Source organism: Rhipicephalus microplus, chromosome 1 (genome assembly GCF_043290135.1).
Source record: "Rhipicephalus microplus isolate Deutch F79 chromosome 1, USDA_Rmic, whole genome shotgun sequence".
NCBI lineage: Eukaryota > Metazoa > Arthropoda > Arachnida > Ixodida > Ixodidae > Rhipicephalus > Rhipicephalus microplus.
Window position 1 is genome coordinate 278,420,417 of NC_134700.1, and position 16,888 is coordinate 278,437,304.

General features: G+C 45.7%; 1 protein-coding gene across 4 annotated transcripts in view; it reads left to right on the forward strand.

Annotated features, from left to right (window-relative positions):
• Positions 1 to 5,085: 5,085 nt before the first annotated feature.
• Positions 5,086 to 16,888, forward strand: part of LOC119188255 (aquaporin-9) — a 63,761-nt gene continuing 51,958 nt past the window's right edge. For all 4 annotated transcript variants that reach the window (XR_012895381.1, XM_037436208.2, XM_037436209.2 and 1 more), the window contains exon 1: positions 5,086 to 5,487. Coding sequence is in view for 3 of the 4 variants with exons in the window: in XM_037436208.2 (XP_037292105.1) it covers positions 5,422 to 5,487 (66 nt within the window). In the remaining variant the exon portion in view is untranslated. The remainder of the gene's footprint in view (positions 5,488 to 16,888) is intronic.

Genomic DNA, 16,888 nt, shown 5'->3' on the forward strand with positions numbered 1-16,888 from the left:
ATATTGCTGATGTAGGTATCCACGCGTTATTCTTGTCGAGGCCAACATCGACTGGTCAATAATGACAGGAATAACCACCCGAGCTATTCGTACAGATGGTTAACCAGCGAAAGCTGCAACGCGTGGATCCGGTGTTTATCACTACACAGGCTAATCCCTGCATGTGGTGCGTTGAAGTATTGGTTACGTGTGTGCAGAAATCTTAGTTGCTGTTCGCCACCCATTTTCAGTGGACCGCAGGTGAGTAGTGAGAGATCACCAACTTCACTGAGAAATACGTTCTTGTTCGCCTATTCATCGTGGTGGACTAGGCGAGATTGGCCAAGAAATGAATGGTTTTTGTAAAACATGAAATTTAGGAGTTATCCTGGTTATAGAATAAAAAGATTAGAGATTACATAAAAATTTACGGTGCTCGATCTAATTATTGGATATATCTATACGAAACAAAAACAACAAAAATGTATCTTTTTCCTATATCAATACCAAAAAGGTTATATATATACATATATATATATATATATATATATATATATATATATATATATATATATATATATATATATGGGAAAGAAGTGTATACCTAAGGGCTCGTTTTTCCGTGTTTTAACACAATATTAATGAGATCAAACAGACAGTAATGCCAAGGAATGTACAGGGGAAGTTATTAGAACCAATGGAATGTAAATAAGAAGAAAGAAAAGTGGATGAAAAAATAACCAGCCTGCTCACGGCTGGTTATTTTTTCATCCACTTTTCTTTCTTCTTATTTACATTCCATTATTTCTAATAACTTCCCGTGTACATTCCTTGGCATTACTGTCTGTTTGATCTATATATATATATATATATATATTGTTGTAGACACATAAGGATAATAATACCGATTAGCTAGTCAACAGATTGGTTTTATTTGATTAATGTAGTACCCGATAGTTACGCGTACCTTTGCATTGGAGAACCCAGAGATAGAGGCTCCAAAAGACCAAAAATCACAGCCCACCTTCAGAATTCCTCACTGTTATCGAACCAGTGGTCAGAAGTGGAGCTCGCCCAATTTGTGTGACACGTACGCGCTAACAGTTCTTGTGCACATAGTAAGAACGAATTTCGGTTTACCCAAGCCATATACAGATTCACTGTAATTATTGAGGCGAAAGCCTCAGATATGCCTCATCAAGCGTGAAAATGGACCTCCGCCATCGGTGGTCCCGACACGGGTGATGCGAGAATGATTCCGCGATGATGTCACCACATGACGTCACAGATAAGCTAAATTTGTGACATCACAATGACTTGATCATACGACATCGTCGTTTGCACGGAGGCAATGCAAAACAAGGTGAGTTTAGGCAAGTGAGGCAATTAGTGAGGGGGCATGGCGGCGAGGAAATCATGCGTTGTGTTTGTATACTAGGTTTATCTCGGAGAGGGGGGTGGCAGGGAGGGAAAATGGGGGGAGGGTGTTCCAGCACTCCCATGCCCCTCGCCGAAGAGCCACACAATACAATACGAGCGCATGGTTCTTCCTTCGTTCCTTGTCTGTTTCCGCGCGCCCAGTGCGCTGAAGGAATATGAATTACCATCTATCCCACCTTTAGATGATATTGCAATGTATATTTTTGATATTGTGGCGACATCGGCTCAATAAAATTTCCCTAAACTTGATACATTGAGTCTATGGCTCCGTGAGAGAACAATATTCGTCCTCTTTACCGATTTGTAACTACAAATTTTCTAGCAGACGCCGTCAAAGTCTACGACGCCACGGGGTGTTCGGTGCGGGAATTTTAAGATGGCTTAGCTAGCCGCATTTCTTATTTTTTAGCGTTTTATTGTTTACCAAACGTCTTCTTGTGGTATATAATAAGGATTTTCTCAGTGTCGTGAAAATTTAACTTACTGGTATACAAAAAATTACTGTCGTCCCATTAAGTGGCAATGTTCGATGCAGCAAAGTGAGAAAAAAAAGGACTCGCTTCGAGTGCCCAAATTGGGAGTTCACTTCGTAAAAGTCAGACTTCCAGCCTTGGAACTTTAGTCCGCGCCGATTTTCATGTAAACTGTGGAGCTTGTGTGAGAACGTCCTCATATACGCATCGGCATATGATTAATGACCTAAATAAAAGGCAAATTTTGTACGGCGCGAAATGTCTATAGTGATGACACTTTCTCTGCGTGTATACCGAACACCTAACACGCTCGAGATTACCTCAGATCTCATCATTATTACTCAGGCTTGATATGACAAGTCACGACAGATTTATTTTGCGTGGAAGACTTCGAGGACCATCAAGACTCGTACGACTGCAACGGATGCAAATATAAGCAGAGGTCCCCACGAATTCCGGCCATTGACGTGCATTGACATCACAAAGTACACAGGCCTCCTCTATCTTCATCTAAACGTGACCACCACAGCCGGAATCGAACCCACGACCTTAGGTCAGCAGCCGAGGAACGTAAATGTTGTTACCACTGCGTTGAACTGAGAAGTTGAAACTTCGAAACCGGTATACGTTTCAGCTTGCATGTGGAAGTCTTGTTTAAATTCCCTAGCAACTATATGCGTGCCTTCAACATGAGAAGTTTGCCTCATGTCAGACACATTCCGCACACTGAGTTCAGTAGTTTCTATAGCACGCATTTTAATGAGATCACGTTAAAGAGCTCGTTTCGCAGAAATTCAGGCGTCGGCGTCTTTGTGAGCGAGAAATCAACCGTATTTGCGTGATTGAAAATTCGAGAAACGGATGCAAATAAAATAAACGATTTTGAAAAATTGTGGGTGTAAATGGGGATCTAACTCGGGTTGTTTGCGTGGCAAGCGAGTGTTATACCACACAGCCACGCCTCTATTTTAGGGGCGAAGCTCTTTGAGGCGTGGATCTGCACATTCTCCGAGGTATGTAGTTTTAGTATAGTATAGTTGGTAGCCACCTTTAGTTTAGTTCTTGCAGTGTTCACTAGATGGTGGTAGTTTATGCAAGGTGTTATAAAACTAGATGGCGGTATTTGGAGTGTTTAGTATATAGCGGTACTTGTAGTTGATGAATATAGATGTGAGATGATATAAAACTATAGATGGCGCTACCTGTAGTTGATAACGAAAGATGCGAGATGTTATAATAGGAATGATGCCACATATGAACATATGGCGCATGTAATTGGTGGAAGGCAATCGTTCGATTTAGTGTGGTGACTTACGCCATAGGGGAAGGGTTGTAATAAAGTTCGTTTGCTGTTGGCGCGCCACGAATCTGCGCGACACCGCTACGAAGATCCTGCCGTATACGAGGAGCGGTGGGCCCAAGCGGCACGACATACACACACAGCGTTTCTCGTGTCTTTAAATGATGATCGACTCGGCGAATTAGACGGAACATTCACGGTTTACCGATGATTCGCCTCCGGAGCTTCGCCCACTCTTCATCATTCAGCCCGTTGATAGGCTGTGATTTTTTGGTTCATGGTATTTATTATATGCGTATTTGGAATTATAATAATGAAGTAGTGATACACTTACTCAGCGACAATAATCGCACTACCGCTGCACAAACATTCGAATGCTTACGTACATACTCAGCAAGTCCAGAAAAAGAGGGAAAGCTCTTCAAAAGGCTGGTAAGAATGAGCACCTCATCAAGATGGGTTGCCAGTCTGGTTGGAAGTCAAGTTCTCCGTAAATGTCCTTTAGCGGAAGAGCCATACGCATGAAATGCATACTTCAAGCACTCATTGATTCTGGATTACTGTCTTGCATGCACGTTTTCCACAGACTCTTGTCGGGCCGATGGGCCCTTACATGCAGCACGCACCGTGGAAAGCAGGGCGAGAAAAGCACATGTGCATTGCACATGAGCGGGACGATCGTCAGCATCCAAAAAAGCCACAGGGGGTGGAAAAGTGGCTGGCCGATAAGCAAGGAGGTAAGCCGAGCCAACACCCTCTGGATGAGCCCGCAGGCTTTGGGGGGGAAGCCCATCGATGAGATGCGGTGCCGGTCGCGCTGGGTTTTTCCTCCATGCGTTTCAGATATCGCGCTAAAGTCTCCGTACGTCACATTGCAGATTTAAAAGTACATTTTTTCTATTCGTTCAGTGACCTGGGAGTGAGGGAATCGGCAATGTATGAAGAAAAGTGCAGTGAAACTAACTGCCATGCTTAACAAACACACGCGTCCTGCATGCATGTTTCACGATAAAACATCAAATATTGCCTTAATAATGCGGGGTACAAGAGTGCCACGGGTGTCACGATCGGGCGTCAGAGCATGGGATTATAATAATGACTTCCGAGTTTAAGGCCAGTCACCCACTACAAAAGGCGCACGCGCTGCTGCACGCTAGGGTGCCTTGACTCGCGCGCCCCCTACTGCACCCTACTGCACGCATGGTGTGACTGCACCCTTATGGCCGCGTAGTGGGTACATAGCAAGTTCTAAAAGGTCATCGCTATCGCGTTCAACTCATAAAGGCGAAACCTAAGCCCCCCCCCCCCCCCCCCGCCTCCCCCATTTCTGTTCCAAACGACGAAAAACGCACCGCACAAGATGTATGGGGGAAAACTTATTTTTGTCTTCAGATGTGACCTGAAACATGGCGTACACATAAAGTAATGTTAGTCAGTGAATTCAATATTGAAAACAAATTATTTGAGAGTAATAATTAGAAGTCTCCTTGGTTTGTTGTGCCCGCAACATACGATAATCGCTTTCATCTTTCTATCTATTATTATGTGCCGAGCACTCTAGGAGACTGGGCTGTCGTGTGCTGTCGTATTCTGTCGTTATCGCTTGGCGTAACGCTCCTCGTCTAGCTTATTGAGCGTGCGCGTGCGCCTCGAATACGTCTTTCTGCTTACGTCACGCCCCGTTAACAGAGGCTAGTTCCTTTATCTTTCTCTTTTTTCGTAGAGAAGCGCCTAAAGGTAAACGCCAACCGCTTAAAGCAGCATAACCTGGCTTCCTAGGATGGTGGCGCCATCTGCCTCAATCAACGAGAGTCTCGGGAAATCAAAACCGAAAGCGCCTCCAACCGTTTCGCTCGACAAGCCGCGCTGCGTATAAAAATGCGGCAACCCCCCGTCGGAGCTGGCCGGGAAAAGCTGCTAGCATCATCAACTCGGCCTTTAGCTTGGGGTCTCGCACCGCGTCTCAAGCCCGACCAGCCTGCGGTGGCGCCGTCTCGCTGAAAGGGGGAGAGAGGAAAGAGAAAGAAGAAAAGAAAAAATATCGCCGGCATCGGCGACGAAGGCGGAGCTGCACGGCAGCAATGCGATCGTCAGAGCACGCATTTCGACGGTGAGATTCGGAAGCTCGAAGACGACGCCGGCACTGCGAGAAAGCCGGTGAAGTACTTCGGGACCACCGCGTAGGCGTCTTGACAGTCCGCTCCCGAGACATCGACGACACGCTCCAAGATGAAGATCGAGAACCTGCTCATACGGCAGCTCATCAACGAGTTCCTCGGAACAATGATTCTAATTGTAAGTTCCAATTTTTTTTTACAAAACTATCGATCTCTTTTCGATGGCGCAATCCACCTAAATCATAACATGACGCGAATGTCAGCACCACGTCGCCGTGCCCGGAAGTATGCATATAACAGGAAGCTTCAGCTGTCACCCCTCTTTCAGTTCTTTCTTCTTTTTTTTTATAGAACACTCGCAGCATTTTTTAAATATTAAATAAACACTGATTCTCGCTTCGGAGTCATTAGGGGCACGAGTTGTATCGCGAATGAATGTTTTGTGTTTTCGCGCGCTTAGGCGCTTACCTGTAAGATGGGCGGTCGCTTTTGAAAGCCCAAGGTCAGGGAAGGGGACGTGCAGTAGTAGCGTGCTTTTAGCGCACTCACGGAGCCCGCATTCGTCCGTCGCAAATGAACAATATAACTTTTTAAAGTTTGTTTTTTCGTCGTCCGCGCACGCGTTAACTCCTGCAAGTTACGAATTTAATGACGAAAATTTCCGCATTTTTTTTTTTCTTTTCTGTGGTCATTATCATGTTTGCACGTGCGATTACGTCATATACCCAAAGTTGTAATATGCGATGAGTGAGGGTTCGTATCAAGTCTAAGCAGACATTTTTCGCTGCGTGAACTTATTGTCCATCTTCGTGTGCTCATTGTCACAAATTTTATATTTTGTGATAAATTTCTACACCTGGTCCAATTATTTGTTTATAAATTGCTCGAGAGCAGACAGATGTTCGGAGTGCTTTTCTTATTTAAAAATATGTGTCAAGAGATTCTTCACGCTCACTGTAATGTCAGAGATTCCAGCGATGCACACGGAGCCAGGACAGGTGCTGCGTTCTGTATAGAACCGTATACTCCTCAAAACCTGCCCGAGCTATGCGAAAAGAACCTAACACAATGCTGAGGCAATCTCACGTGGTGCCATTGGCATCTGCGTCAATGCTACCGAGTGGTGGTAATTACTCTACAAACAGAAATTGGCAGCTAGGTCGGCCACTAGTTTGCTTGTTGTGTGGAATATATGTGGAGTACAATTCCTGAATACAACCGTGTCACGCAATCTATTGACATCAATTACCCAGTAATATTATATGAAATGTAGTTGGGAGAGAAGAGGTATATATATCATACTGTTCTTTAATTTCGCATCTTTGCACATATTTTATGTCTACAAACAGGTTATTTTGTATGGTGTCCATAAATCGGTGTATGTATTGCGTCATCTCGTTTAATTGTTTTTTTTTTATGCTAACCATTTTTGCACGCCACACAAACCTAGCGGATGAAAGATGGAGATTGACCTAGCGGATGAAAGAAAGGAAGTTTTTCAAATATCTGGTTTGAAAAACTATTTCGTAGTAATGCAACAGCCAAGGCTACAGCAAATGAATGATAGAGAACGCCTAAAAAATTTTCCGTAACCGGGGATTCCAGTATATCAGTTCGTGTGTTCATTGCCTACAAAATCATCCCTGATATACGAAAAAAACATTTTTTTGGAAATACAGAAAAATAAATAACCAGATCAAATAATTTGCCCGAGGGATTTCAGGAAGAAAACAAAGATGACGTTAAAAAAAGCAGACTGTGTTGTATCTGCTCCCACGCAAAAAATAAACTCAAAACAAACTCTTTTAAATGTCTCGCGAATCGATAGGACTATTCTTATACACGCAGCGAGCTAGGACGATAAATCACGAGAAAACGTCAGGAGGTGTCGCCGCTTACTCGCGGCTTGTGCCTTTACTTTGTTGAAATAACAAGTACACGACTGTGCAACGAGTCAGTTCGTTGCTTCACGAATCGCTTTAATATTACTCCTTAAAAAATGCCGAAAAATACATTTATACAACGAGCACTTCGCTCTTGAAAATCAGCAAAAACTTTGCCCTGTTTTGAGTTTATTATCATCATCATCATCATCATATGCAGCCTGACTACGCCCACTATTGTGTTTTCTGCTGCGACGTTATACCCACGAACTTTTTAATCTCATCAGCCCACCTAACTTTCTCTCTCCCCTTCGTGCGTTTGCCTTCTCTGGTAATCCAGACAGTTGCCTTAATGACCAGCGGTTACCCTGCCTACGTGCTACGTGCCCGGCTCATTTCTTCTTCTTGATTTTAACTATAATAACCTTAACCCCGGTTTCTTCTGTTCCCTTACGAAAGTACCAATCAGGTTATATAGCACCTACTCAGCTTCGGATGATGCGAATTTATTCCTCCCTGCCAGAAGATTCGTACCGTCGTATTTTTTTCTTGTTTTATTTTTTGTAAGTAAGTGGGATGACAGTTTTTTTTTTTTTTTTCACAAACAGCACCTGTACGCTGGCAGGCAGATCCATGCTAACGTGTAATTTCCAAAACCAATATGACATTGATAATTTTGGCGTAAGTATAGAGAAAGTATATGAAAGTATATGAAAGGAAGTATATGAAAGGAAGTATATGAAAGGAAGATTGCGAACGTGAAGTGCCCGTATAGACTAAGCCAGACATAAACTCCGACTAACCAAATGCTGTAGAGAGGTTTTAAAGATGCTCAAAACAAAATGTACCGCAGGTTAAAGTTCGAGCAGAGTAGATCGTCGCTGTACTAGAATGGAGATAGCTCTTATTTCCCCGCCACGGTGGTCTAGTGGCTAAGGTACTCGGCTGCTGACCCGCAGGTCGCGGGATTGAATCCCAGCTAAAGCAGCTGCATTTTCGGTGCAGGCGAAAATGCTTTAGGCCCATGTGCTCAGATTTGGGCGCACGTTAAAGAACCCCAGTTGGTCGAAATTTCCGGAGTCCTCCACCACGGCGTCTCTCATAATCTTATGGTGATTTCGGGACGTTAAACCCCACATATCTATCAAATCAATGAGATCGCGCTTATTGTGATGCTATCAGATATACCCGCAAATACACGGTGTCAGGTCTGTAATTATGCCCTCTGTACGTTTTCCAATGAACGTGCTTAGCGATAGATCATTTTTTTATTTTGTCTTAAAAATATCACAATAAAGCTAAGACTCGTTCAAACTTGGTGGAGCTTTGTGCTAGAAAGCGCTGCGCAAAGCTGATGTAAGTTTACGTGATGCAATGATTTCCCGAGTCAACATTACCTATCGTTGATTGTAGATCGAGAGACTACAGTTTGTAGGTACGCGCATGATTACTTGTAGTGCGGTATATATATGGGAAACACAATTTCTGAAAGGAACACTGATGCAACGAACTCGATATATATATATATATATATATATATATATATATATATATATATATATATATATAGGCTGAATTCAGATATTATTAACAGCGAGCTCTTACAGTGCATTTTATAAAACGTTGCCGTCGATATGATAACACGCTAAGCTAGGGCTACGGGCTCCTCAACCTTCGAGTATCCCATATCATATTTAAGGAAACGAGGAAGACGTCATCAAAATGCGTTGAGAGAGAACACAACCTATTTATGACCACTAGACGCAGTCAGTACAAAGATTCAGAGGAGTATATAGTGACGAAACACAGCCTATGTATGACTGCTATAGTCGCACTCAGTACACAGGTTCATAGAAGCAAAATGTGTTGCGCGAACAAACCTGATACGTGGGGTTTAACGTCCCGAAACCACCATGTGATTAAGAGAGACGCCGTAGTGGAGGACTCCGGAAATTTTCGACCACCTGGGATTCTTTAACGTGCACCCAAATCTGAGCCCATGGGCCTACAGCATTTTCGCCTCCATCGAAAATGCAGCCGCCGCAGCCGGGATTCGATCCCGCGACCTGCAGGTCAACAGCCGAGTATACCTTAGCCACTAGATCACCGCGGCGGGGCGCGCAAACAAGCCTATACGTGAAGTTCTGAAGAAAAAAGTATTTCGCTGACGCATACGCAGTGCGCTTATACTTCAGATTTTGATTGTGCAGGTTGTGCGGATATCGTGCACGCACTGATATGCTATTCCTAAAGTTTTTTTTATCTTTGTTCATTCCTATATTAAAGTCTATGAGGTCGTAGAACGCATATCAATATGAATGTGATAAGCCAGGCGGAGCCCTTCATTGTGTGCGACTATGAATTGCATATCGAAACTCCGCTGTTGGTGGAACCCTCTTGAAATGTTCGGTTCAGTGCGTTTACACCGCGCTCGCGTGGAGCTTTTGTTTCACGGTTAACGAGCCAGCTGCGCGTCAAAGAAGCGCGTGCGCCTGACCCCACGCGTCAGACTGCGAAAGGCTGCGAGTCCTTCTGCAATTAGGTCGCATTGACGCTCATCATGCGGCCCCACGTGACCTCGAGGGGCGTCTTGGCAGAACAGCCGGATCGACCCCGGGCCCTTCAGGGCTCTTTCAAGGTCAATTGAAGGGCGGCAACGCGTTTATAAAAGACAGCTGAGCCACTGCTGCTGCTTGCTGCCGCCGACGCAGGCGACCGGGCCAAGTTTTTTCTTTACACTGTGAACGCCAACGCAACGCTCATCTCCTCCCCGACCACCACTGCCTTCCTTTATAATAAGACTCCACGCTTTCTGCAGGACAGTGGCGATTGCCAGATTCGGTTCTGCGAGTGAATTGAACGCGACGGATCGGATTTGCGCAGCTCTTGCGCAAACTATTATTGCACTCTTCAAGGGCACTGGAGCGAAGAGTTTTTGAGATAAGGAGTAAAATTTGACACGGCCCGACACGCCAGCTGGTCCATGCTGGTTAGTGAGCAGCTTACATCGCATTCTCCCACGCATCGACGCCCTACACAGTTCTATTGTCTGGTTGCGGCGCCACTACTTCGGTTACCTTGAAAATTTAGTAACCTACAGCCTGAAAATTACACTAGGCCCGTGAAACAAGTCCGAGCACTACTAGAGGCTCTTTGACTAACGAACAAAGAGCATACGCAGGCTGGGTTGGTCGCTCAGACCACAGGCAGAAGGCTACAACGCTATGCAACCGCGTATGCTGCCTGATTACGTCATCTGCAGTCTTATTACGTCATGAAACCCACACCTACTAGAAAAAAGTTGGCTTCCATCTATGTGATCATGTTAAATTACCTAGAGCATTTGAAGCGTTGGTACTTCTAGGATTGTCGGTCACGTGCAGTAGCGCTTCATAAAAAATAACTAAGATTTCATACATATCGAGCTAGCTACACTTGATCATTACGTATATTATGTAGAAGTATGAAGAACGTCGACCTCATATCATGGTTTAGGAATTCTGGTAAGGTTACACTTGTACGTGCACGTTAATATGGAGGGTCGGCGCGAATGATCACGCAGTTTTGATGTCATCGACGTGACGCATTTCTTTCGGAGTCGTATATTTTTTTTTTGCGTTCAAGGTCTTGTTCGAGGTCTAGACCTAGGTCATTGCTTTCTTTATATAGCACAGCTCAATCACTGGTTGTTCCACCACAAGTATCGTTTTATTGGCCACTATACTGTAATGACTGCGAGTGGTAGCTAACATTTCCGTAACAAACGCATATCACCCTAATAAAAAGAAATTGATCTTGCTTATTTACTGTCTTCGCTAGCCAGCTGGCCAATGGTCGTGCAGCTGAACGGTAAACAAAAACTCCGACTGTACTGCTGGTGATGCATGATAACTAATCAGAAAACGCTTCATTTACGAGGCAATAGCGCCTGAATAGTGTACACGCTCGACTAGCTCGACTCCGTTTATTGAAACCCCTGGAGTGCAGCAGTGCGACCCAACGCAACACTGAACGTGGTTTCGTCATCCTATATCGAAGAAAATCGATAAGCGCAATGACCACCTGCCAGCCGGGAGGTTTTAGCACGCCAACCTATAGCATCGCTTCGCGTACGCGCATGCGTGCGCGCGCGCACACACACACACACACACACGCACACACGCACACACGCACACACGCACACACACACACACGCACACACACACACAGTGTCAGTAAACTTCCGTGAATAGGGTACAGTATTGCTTAATGAGGACGCACCTCCTGTTTTACCCTTTCTCTATTTCATCAGCCATGGGTGTAGCATGTGAATGTGGCTCCAACGTAGGCCATAGTTGCAACAATGTTCTAATATATATATATATATATATATATATATATATATATATATATATATATATATATATATATATATATAACTTCCGTGAAGAGGTTACAGAAATGTTTAATGAGGACGCATCTGTTTTACCTTTCTCTATTTCATACGCCATAAAAGGTATATCATGTGAGCGCCATAGGCTATAGGTGTAACAAAGTTCAACGGCGTTGTTGCGATGCATGCCGCACTCACATGATATGCCTATGGCAGATGAAATATGGAAGGGGTAAAACAGATGCGTTCTCATTAAAACCTTTTGTTACCTCTTCGCGGAAGTTCAATGGTATTTGACTCTGCTAAGCTTTGCATGCAGCGATGGCAACGCATTCAATTTAACGAACACGCATGTGTCTGTCGCATATACCGGTACTTGTGTACGAAGTATGCATGCTGCAGGCATGCATGGCTCGGTAGCATGTGTGTGATACAGCCGATCTGCAAACGAAACATGCAGTACGATGTAGTATCAAGCAGCAATATTAGGTGTTGCTCGCACTTAAGAACGAAGCTTTATATTTTTGCTTGAAGCACGGTCATAGGCACAGTGTTTTTCGGGGGGGGGGGGGGACGCCTCCATGACTTCGGAAGGAGAAAGGGGGCATCCCCTCGAAACGGTCATTCTTAATTCGCTCTGTGTGCCATGATAAAAAAATGGGAATAGGGAGGGGGGGGGGCAGGAACCTTGTGTGTTACCCCCTTGCTACGCCAATGGCAAGAAATAGATCTTATACTGCCGTTTTCGCACGCAGCGACACCTCGTCTTCGTCCTTTCTTGTCGCCATTCTTTCCGATAAACTTGGCTCGAAACACCCAGCCAACAGGGGGCTTCAACCATACTTTATGCATGTTCGTGCATTCATTTGTATGCGTACCTGCATATATACCGATGCAAAATTGCAGATTGTCGGTTGGTGAGGGAGGTTTGTGCTTCCTCAACAGCACCGTCCAGGTGGTTACACTAGTGTGAGCCCAGAGAGCGTACATCAAACTCAGTCCTACTGACCCCGGACACGGGCAAAGGGCAGCGTGGACTCTGTGTTTATTTGCCCAAGTGTTCACATCGAGTGTGTCGCCACGATTCAAGTTGCGCCAAGCCAACAGCATGTGGGCCACCGGAGTCGTTTGGCGTCGCCCCTCTCTGCTCGACACTCTGAACGTGCCGGCCGGCACGTTGCGTTGGTGGGGTCTGCTAAAAGCAGACGCACACGTGCAGTGTGTCAGCGCTGGGCCGGCGAGTGTCGTCAGCCGCCGCCGGCGATCAATGGCGTTACGTCACCTGGACGTAGGCTGAGCGCGACAACGTGCGAAGCCCGTGACGTCACACGCGACGTATGCGGAGTGGCAGGCCAGGATGGAACGAGTCTTCGTTGGCATGGCAACCAGGAGGAAAGGCGCTCTCCCTTATTTCCCTTCAGCTTCAAGAGGAACCGGGAAGGATTATTCGCCGTTCGCTCGCCAGGGGGTCAATCGTCCTCCTAGAGGACGTGCGAAGGGCGTCACAGGGGGTCAATAAGCGCAGCACGTGGGTGCCGCTAGACAACGACCCGGGACGAGGCAAACGGACGGCCTAATTTATGTTGTATTAGAGAAGAGTGCACAGCTATGAGGCTGTGTTGGTTCGGAGTGCGGAAAAGAAATTTTCCTTGTCGAAAATTGTCGAAACTACTGGAGTCCCTTGTCTTAATTGCTCTTCGAGTCTCTTTCCGTGTAGTAATCTTTGACATTTAGGAAAAACGAAGGAGCCTTTGACATAAGTTTTCTACATTTCGTTCGCTGTGGTACTGCACGACCAACTTGTAGAGTGCTACATTCCTTCGTAAACAATGAACTTCTGGAAAGATTACGCAGATATAACCTGTCGACTTGAAACATGACTTTGAGCAGAGAAAGAAACGGAATAAAGTTCAGCGCATGAAGCCCAAAAAATTATGTCCCTCAACACCATAGTGCCACCTCGGGCAATGTTTCCCCATTTTCTCCAACATGGCTCTGGCTCTAATGGTCAGTCAAACGGGGTGAGAAAAAACAAAGAATGGCAATGTCAATAATTTTCGTCGTTCCCTACAAGGGGGTCACGCAATACGAAAGTGGTATATTTGTGTAGGTCAAACGGGTAAACCAACTCCTGGTTGACCCCGGCTTTGAATTATTATGGAAGGCGTCGTTCCAGTAACGCGCGTGTCGTTGTTGGAGAGGTTTTGGAACTTAGCACTCAAGGCGCTTTCGCAACATTCTGAGCTGCTTTCTCGTCGCCTGTTCTTAGCAGAAGGGAAAAGCGGGCGAGTTTAAACTTATTCATCGTTGGGTAACGCACAAATTGAACAAAAAGAAAAGGATAGAAGGGAACAGGACAAGCGCTGCTTCTTAGCATTTTACACTGAAACATTTTGCCTCGTCTTCGCTTCTGGAGTTTGGTTCATTCTTCGTTTTTATTTCTTCGTCTCAGCGAGATTAAAGAGGGAAGAGAAGGTTGTTTTTGGCACCACCTCGGTGGCCGACTGAAGCTGGCTGCCAAGGGGACGGCGTTCAGCGAACTTTGCCACTGACGTAACGGTGCCAACGATAGAAGTAAATCTCCGAGTCAACGCCAAGAGCGTGCGTCGCTGGGTTACGACCCATTTTTTCTCACCCCAGCAGCAGGCTTTTGAAGAATCCACTGCGGTGCTGGAAAGCCCAAGGTCACCGGTTCGACTTCCGACCGAGGCGGCTGTATCCTAATTGCGACTTCAAGGCAACAGCAGATGGGGGGCGAGGTATGAAGTGAGAACACTCATGTAGGGGTTTGTTGAGGTTTAACATGCCAAAACCACCGTATGATTGAGAGACGCCGTAGTGTAGGGCTCGGGAATTCTCACACCACCTGAGGGTTCTTTACCGTGCATCTCAATCTAAGCACACGGGCTTCAAGCATTTGCGCCTCCATCGAAAACGCTGCAGCCGCGGTCGGGATTAGATTTCGCGACACGAGGAAAGCTCATGGGACGTACGTGGTCTGGCATCAGCTTAAGAAGAAGCTCGGTTGATAAATCACTCCCCAGCACCCCACCTAGTTGACTGTCGGCGGCGTCAGCGTGAGTACGAATGATGCAAAAAAATTAATGATCACGTGATGACGTTCCGCCAGGACATCATGAAGTCATAAAGTTCCGAAATGTGTGACGTCATTACGAATTTACTATGACGCATAACGTGAGGTTAGATGACAGCGTATTCCCATGACGTCATCGCTTGGTAAAGGTGAGCCAATCACGGAGGCAGTGCAAAACGGTGGTGCAAAAAGCTTACCATGCGTGCTATGCCGAATACCGTCCTCGTCTCTCGGTGTCTCTTTTAAGTATACGCGCTCGCACTGCAGCTGTCTTTAATCACCAGCTTGGCTTAAAGTAGCCATTTTAACCGCGTAAAATCTCATGAGGGGATAGGCACTCTAGATACATCAGCTGAGACGAAAGAGAAGTTTGCTTCGTCCTTCTAATCGTCCACGGCTAATTACAGAGGTACCAAGGGAGTTTTCTTCGACGTCACCAACATCGCACAATTGATAACTGACATGAAATCAAGGAACGAAAGGAGTTAATCAAATGCAGGGGTGCCGCGAAAGCGAGCTTGAAATGCGGCATTTAACCATGGGTTCTTCGAATTCTTTCATCCGAGACCTCGTGCTACAACTATCAATTACAATAGGCAAAGGGACAAACCAAAATGAAATAAAGGCATCGACCTGCCATTCCCGTTATTCATCGATGTTGTGCCTATTGTTTTGCCCTTGACGTCACATCTTCAGTCGGCTTAAACTGGTTCCTTTAAGCAGTGCCGCGTGCACATGCATATGCCGAGAGCTAATGCATTCCCTCTTAGCATATGCCTTAAAAGTCAAGCATTGTCAAACATCGCATAGAATAGAAACATTCATAGCCACAGGATAAAAAAAAAAAACATTTTTGCGTAAGGCTTGCGTGCGAACCAGTTCTTGCAAAGCAACGTCTCAAAATCCGTGTTCCCCGTTGCGGAAATCAGCAAAAAACTGAAGTTGTATTTTGGCCCACATTGTGCGATGCAACAAAACGCGTAATACACACAAAAAGACACTCGTGGAGGATGCTTACGATGTCATATTGAGAACAATATTGCAGCCTGTGATGAGTCTGGGTTTGGTCTTCCTCACTTGTGCAGGTGGCGCTGCCCAGTTAAGAAGTAAAAACATGTTTTTTTTTTTTAATTGTGACTAGCAAAGTGTGCCCGTGACAAAAAAAAAATGGCAGCATATCCACGGTGTGAATGATGGAGAGTAGGACGAAGCATCCGTCCGTCCATTTGTTCTTGCTTCCGTCCGTCCATGCGTCCGTCTGTGCGACCGTCCTTGCGTCCATCCACCCGTCCGTACGTGCGTCTGTTCGTGCGTCCGCACGTCCATCTGTGCGTCCGTCACTGCGTTCGTCCATGCATCCGCGCCTGCGTCCGTCCATACGTCCATCCGTCCATGCAGCCATCCATGCGTTCGTCCATGCATATATGTCTGTGTGTCCGTTCGCCCATCTAGTCAACACTCCAAGTACCTTCATCTCGCATTTTTTCATCATATATTCCGCATATAGAAGCACCGCCATCCAGCGGACATTCCAAGGACTAAACGAGAGGTGGCACACACACACACTTTCTTACGGCTTGCGCTTCTTGTCTCCTTCCCACGTTTAACAACCTCGAGCTCATGGTATATACTAGTTCACTGTATTTATGGCACTGCGGCCCAACGCTCGCTAAAGCTCTCTAAAACCAGGCAGGTTACGCCCAGCGAGTATAACGTAGCAACCCTTTCTCGTCAGATAGTGCTCAATGTACATGCCAATGGCTGCTAACGGGGAATGAGAGACAGGAGAATTCGGCTTTTAGTTAGCGTGCACGCTGCGAATTTTTTTTATTGTTCAACAACGCACAGGAGAAATCTCCCACCGGCACCACATTGCAGGTCAAAGTGCAAGACACGTTACATACTACGACGAGGGACGAACGGGTGCCGCTTTAAGGAGCTTCGTCCGTAATACCTCTACAAAAGGTCTACCTTTACAATGGGTTGGAGGTGACGCAGAACCCGGACTCCGCATTGCTTTTAGGGTGCTCTACATATGCTATAGTGTTTTCTGCGTGCTGTATCACACTCGACCCCTTACTGCACATTTAGTTTTGATGTACAAACACATCCACGTTCAATTTGGCAGTATCCAAATTGTAGGGTGTGGTCATGAGATGCAGGAAATTATGTACCGTGTTCATTACCACGTGCGTGCGCCACACAGCACTGCGGATGCCTTCAGTCTGTG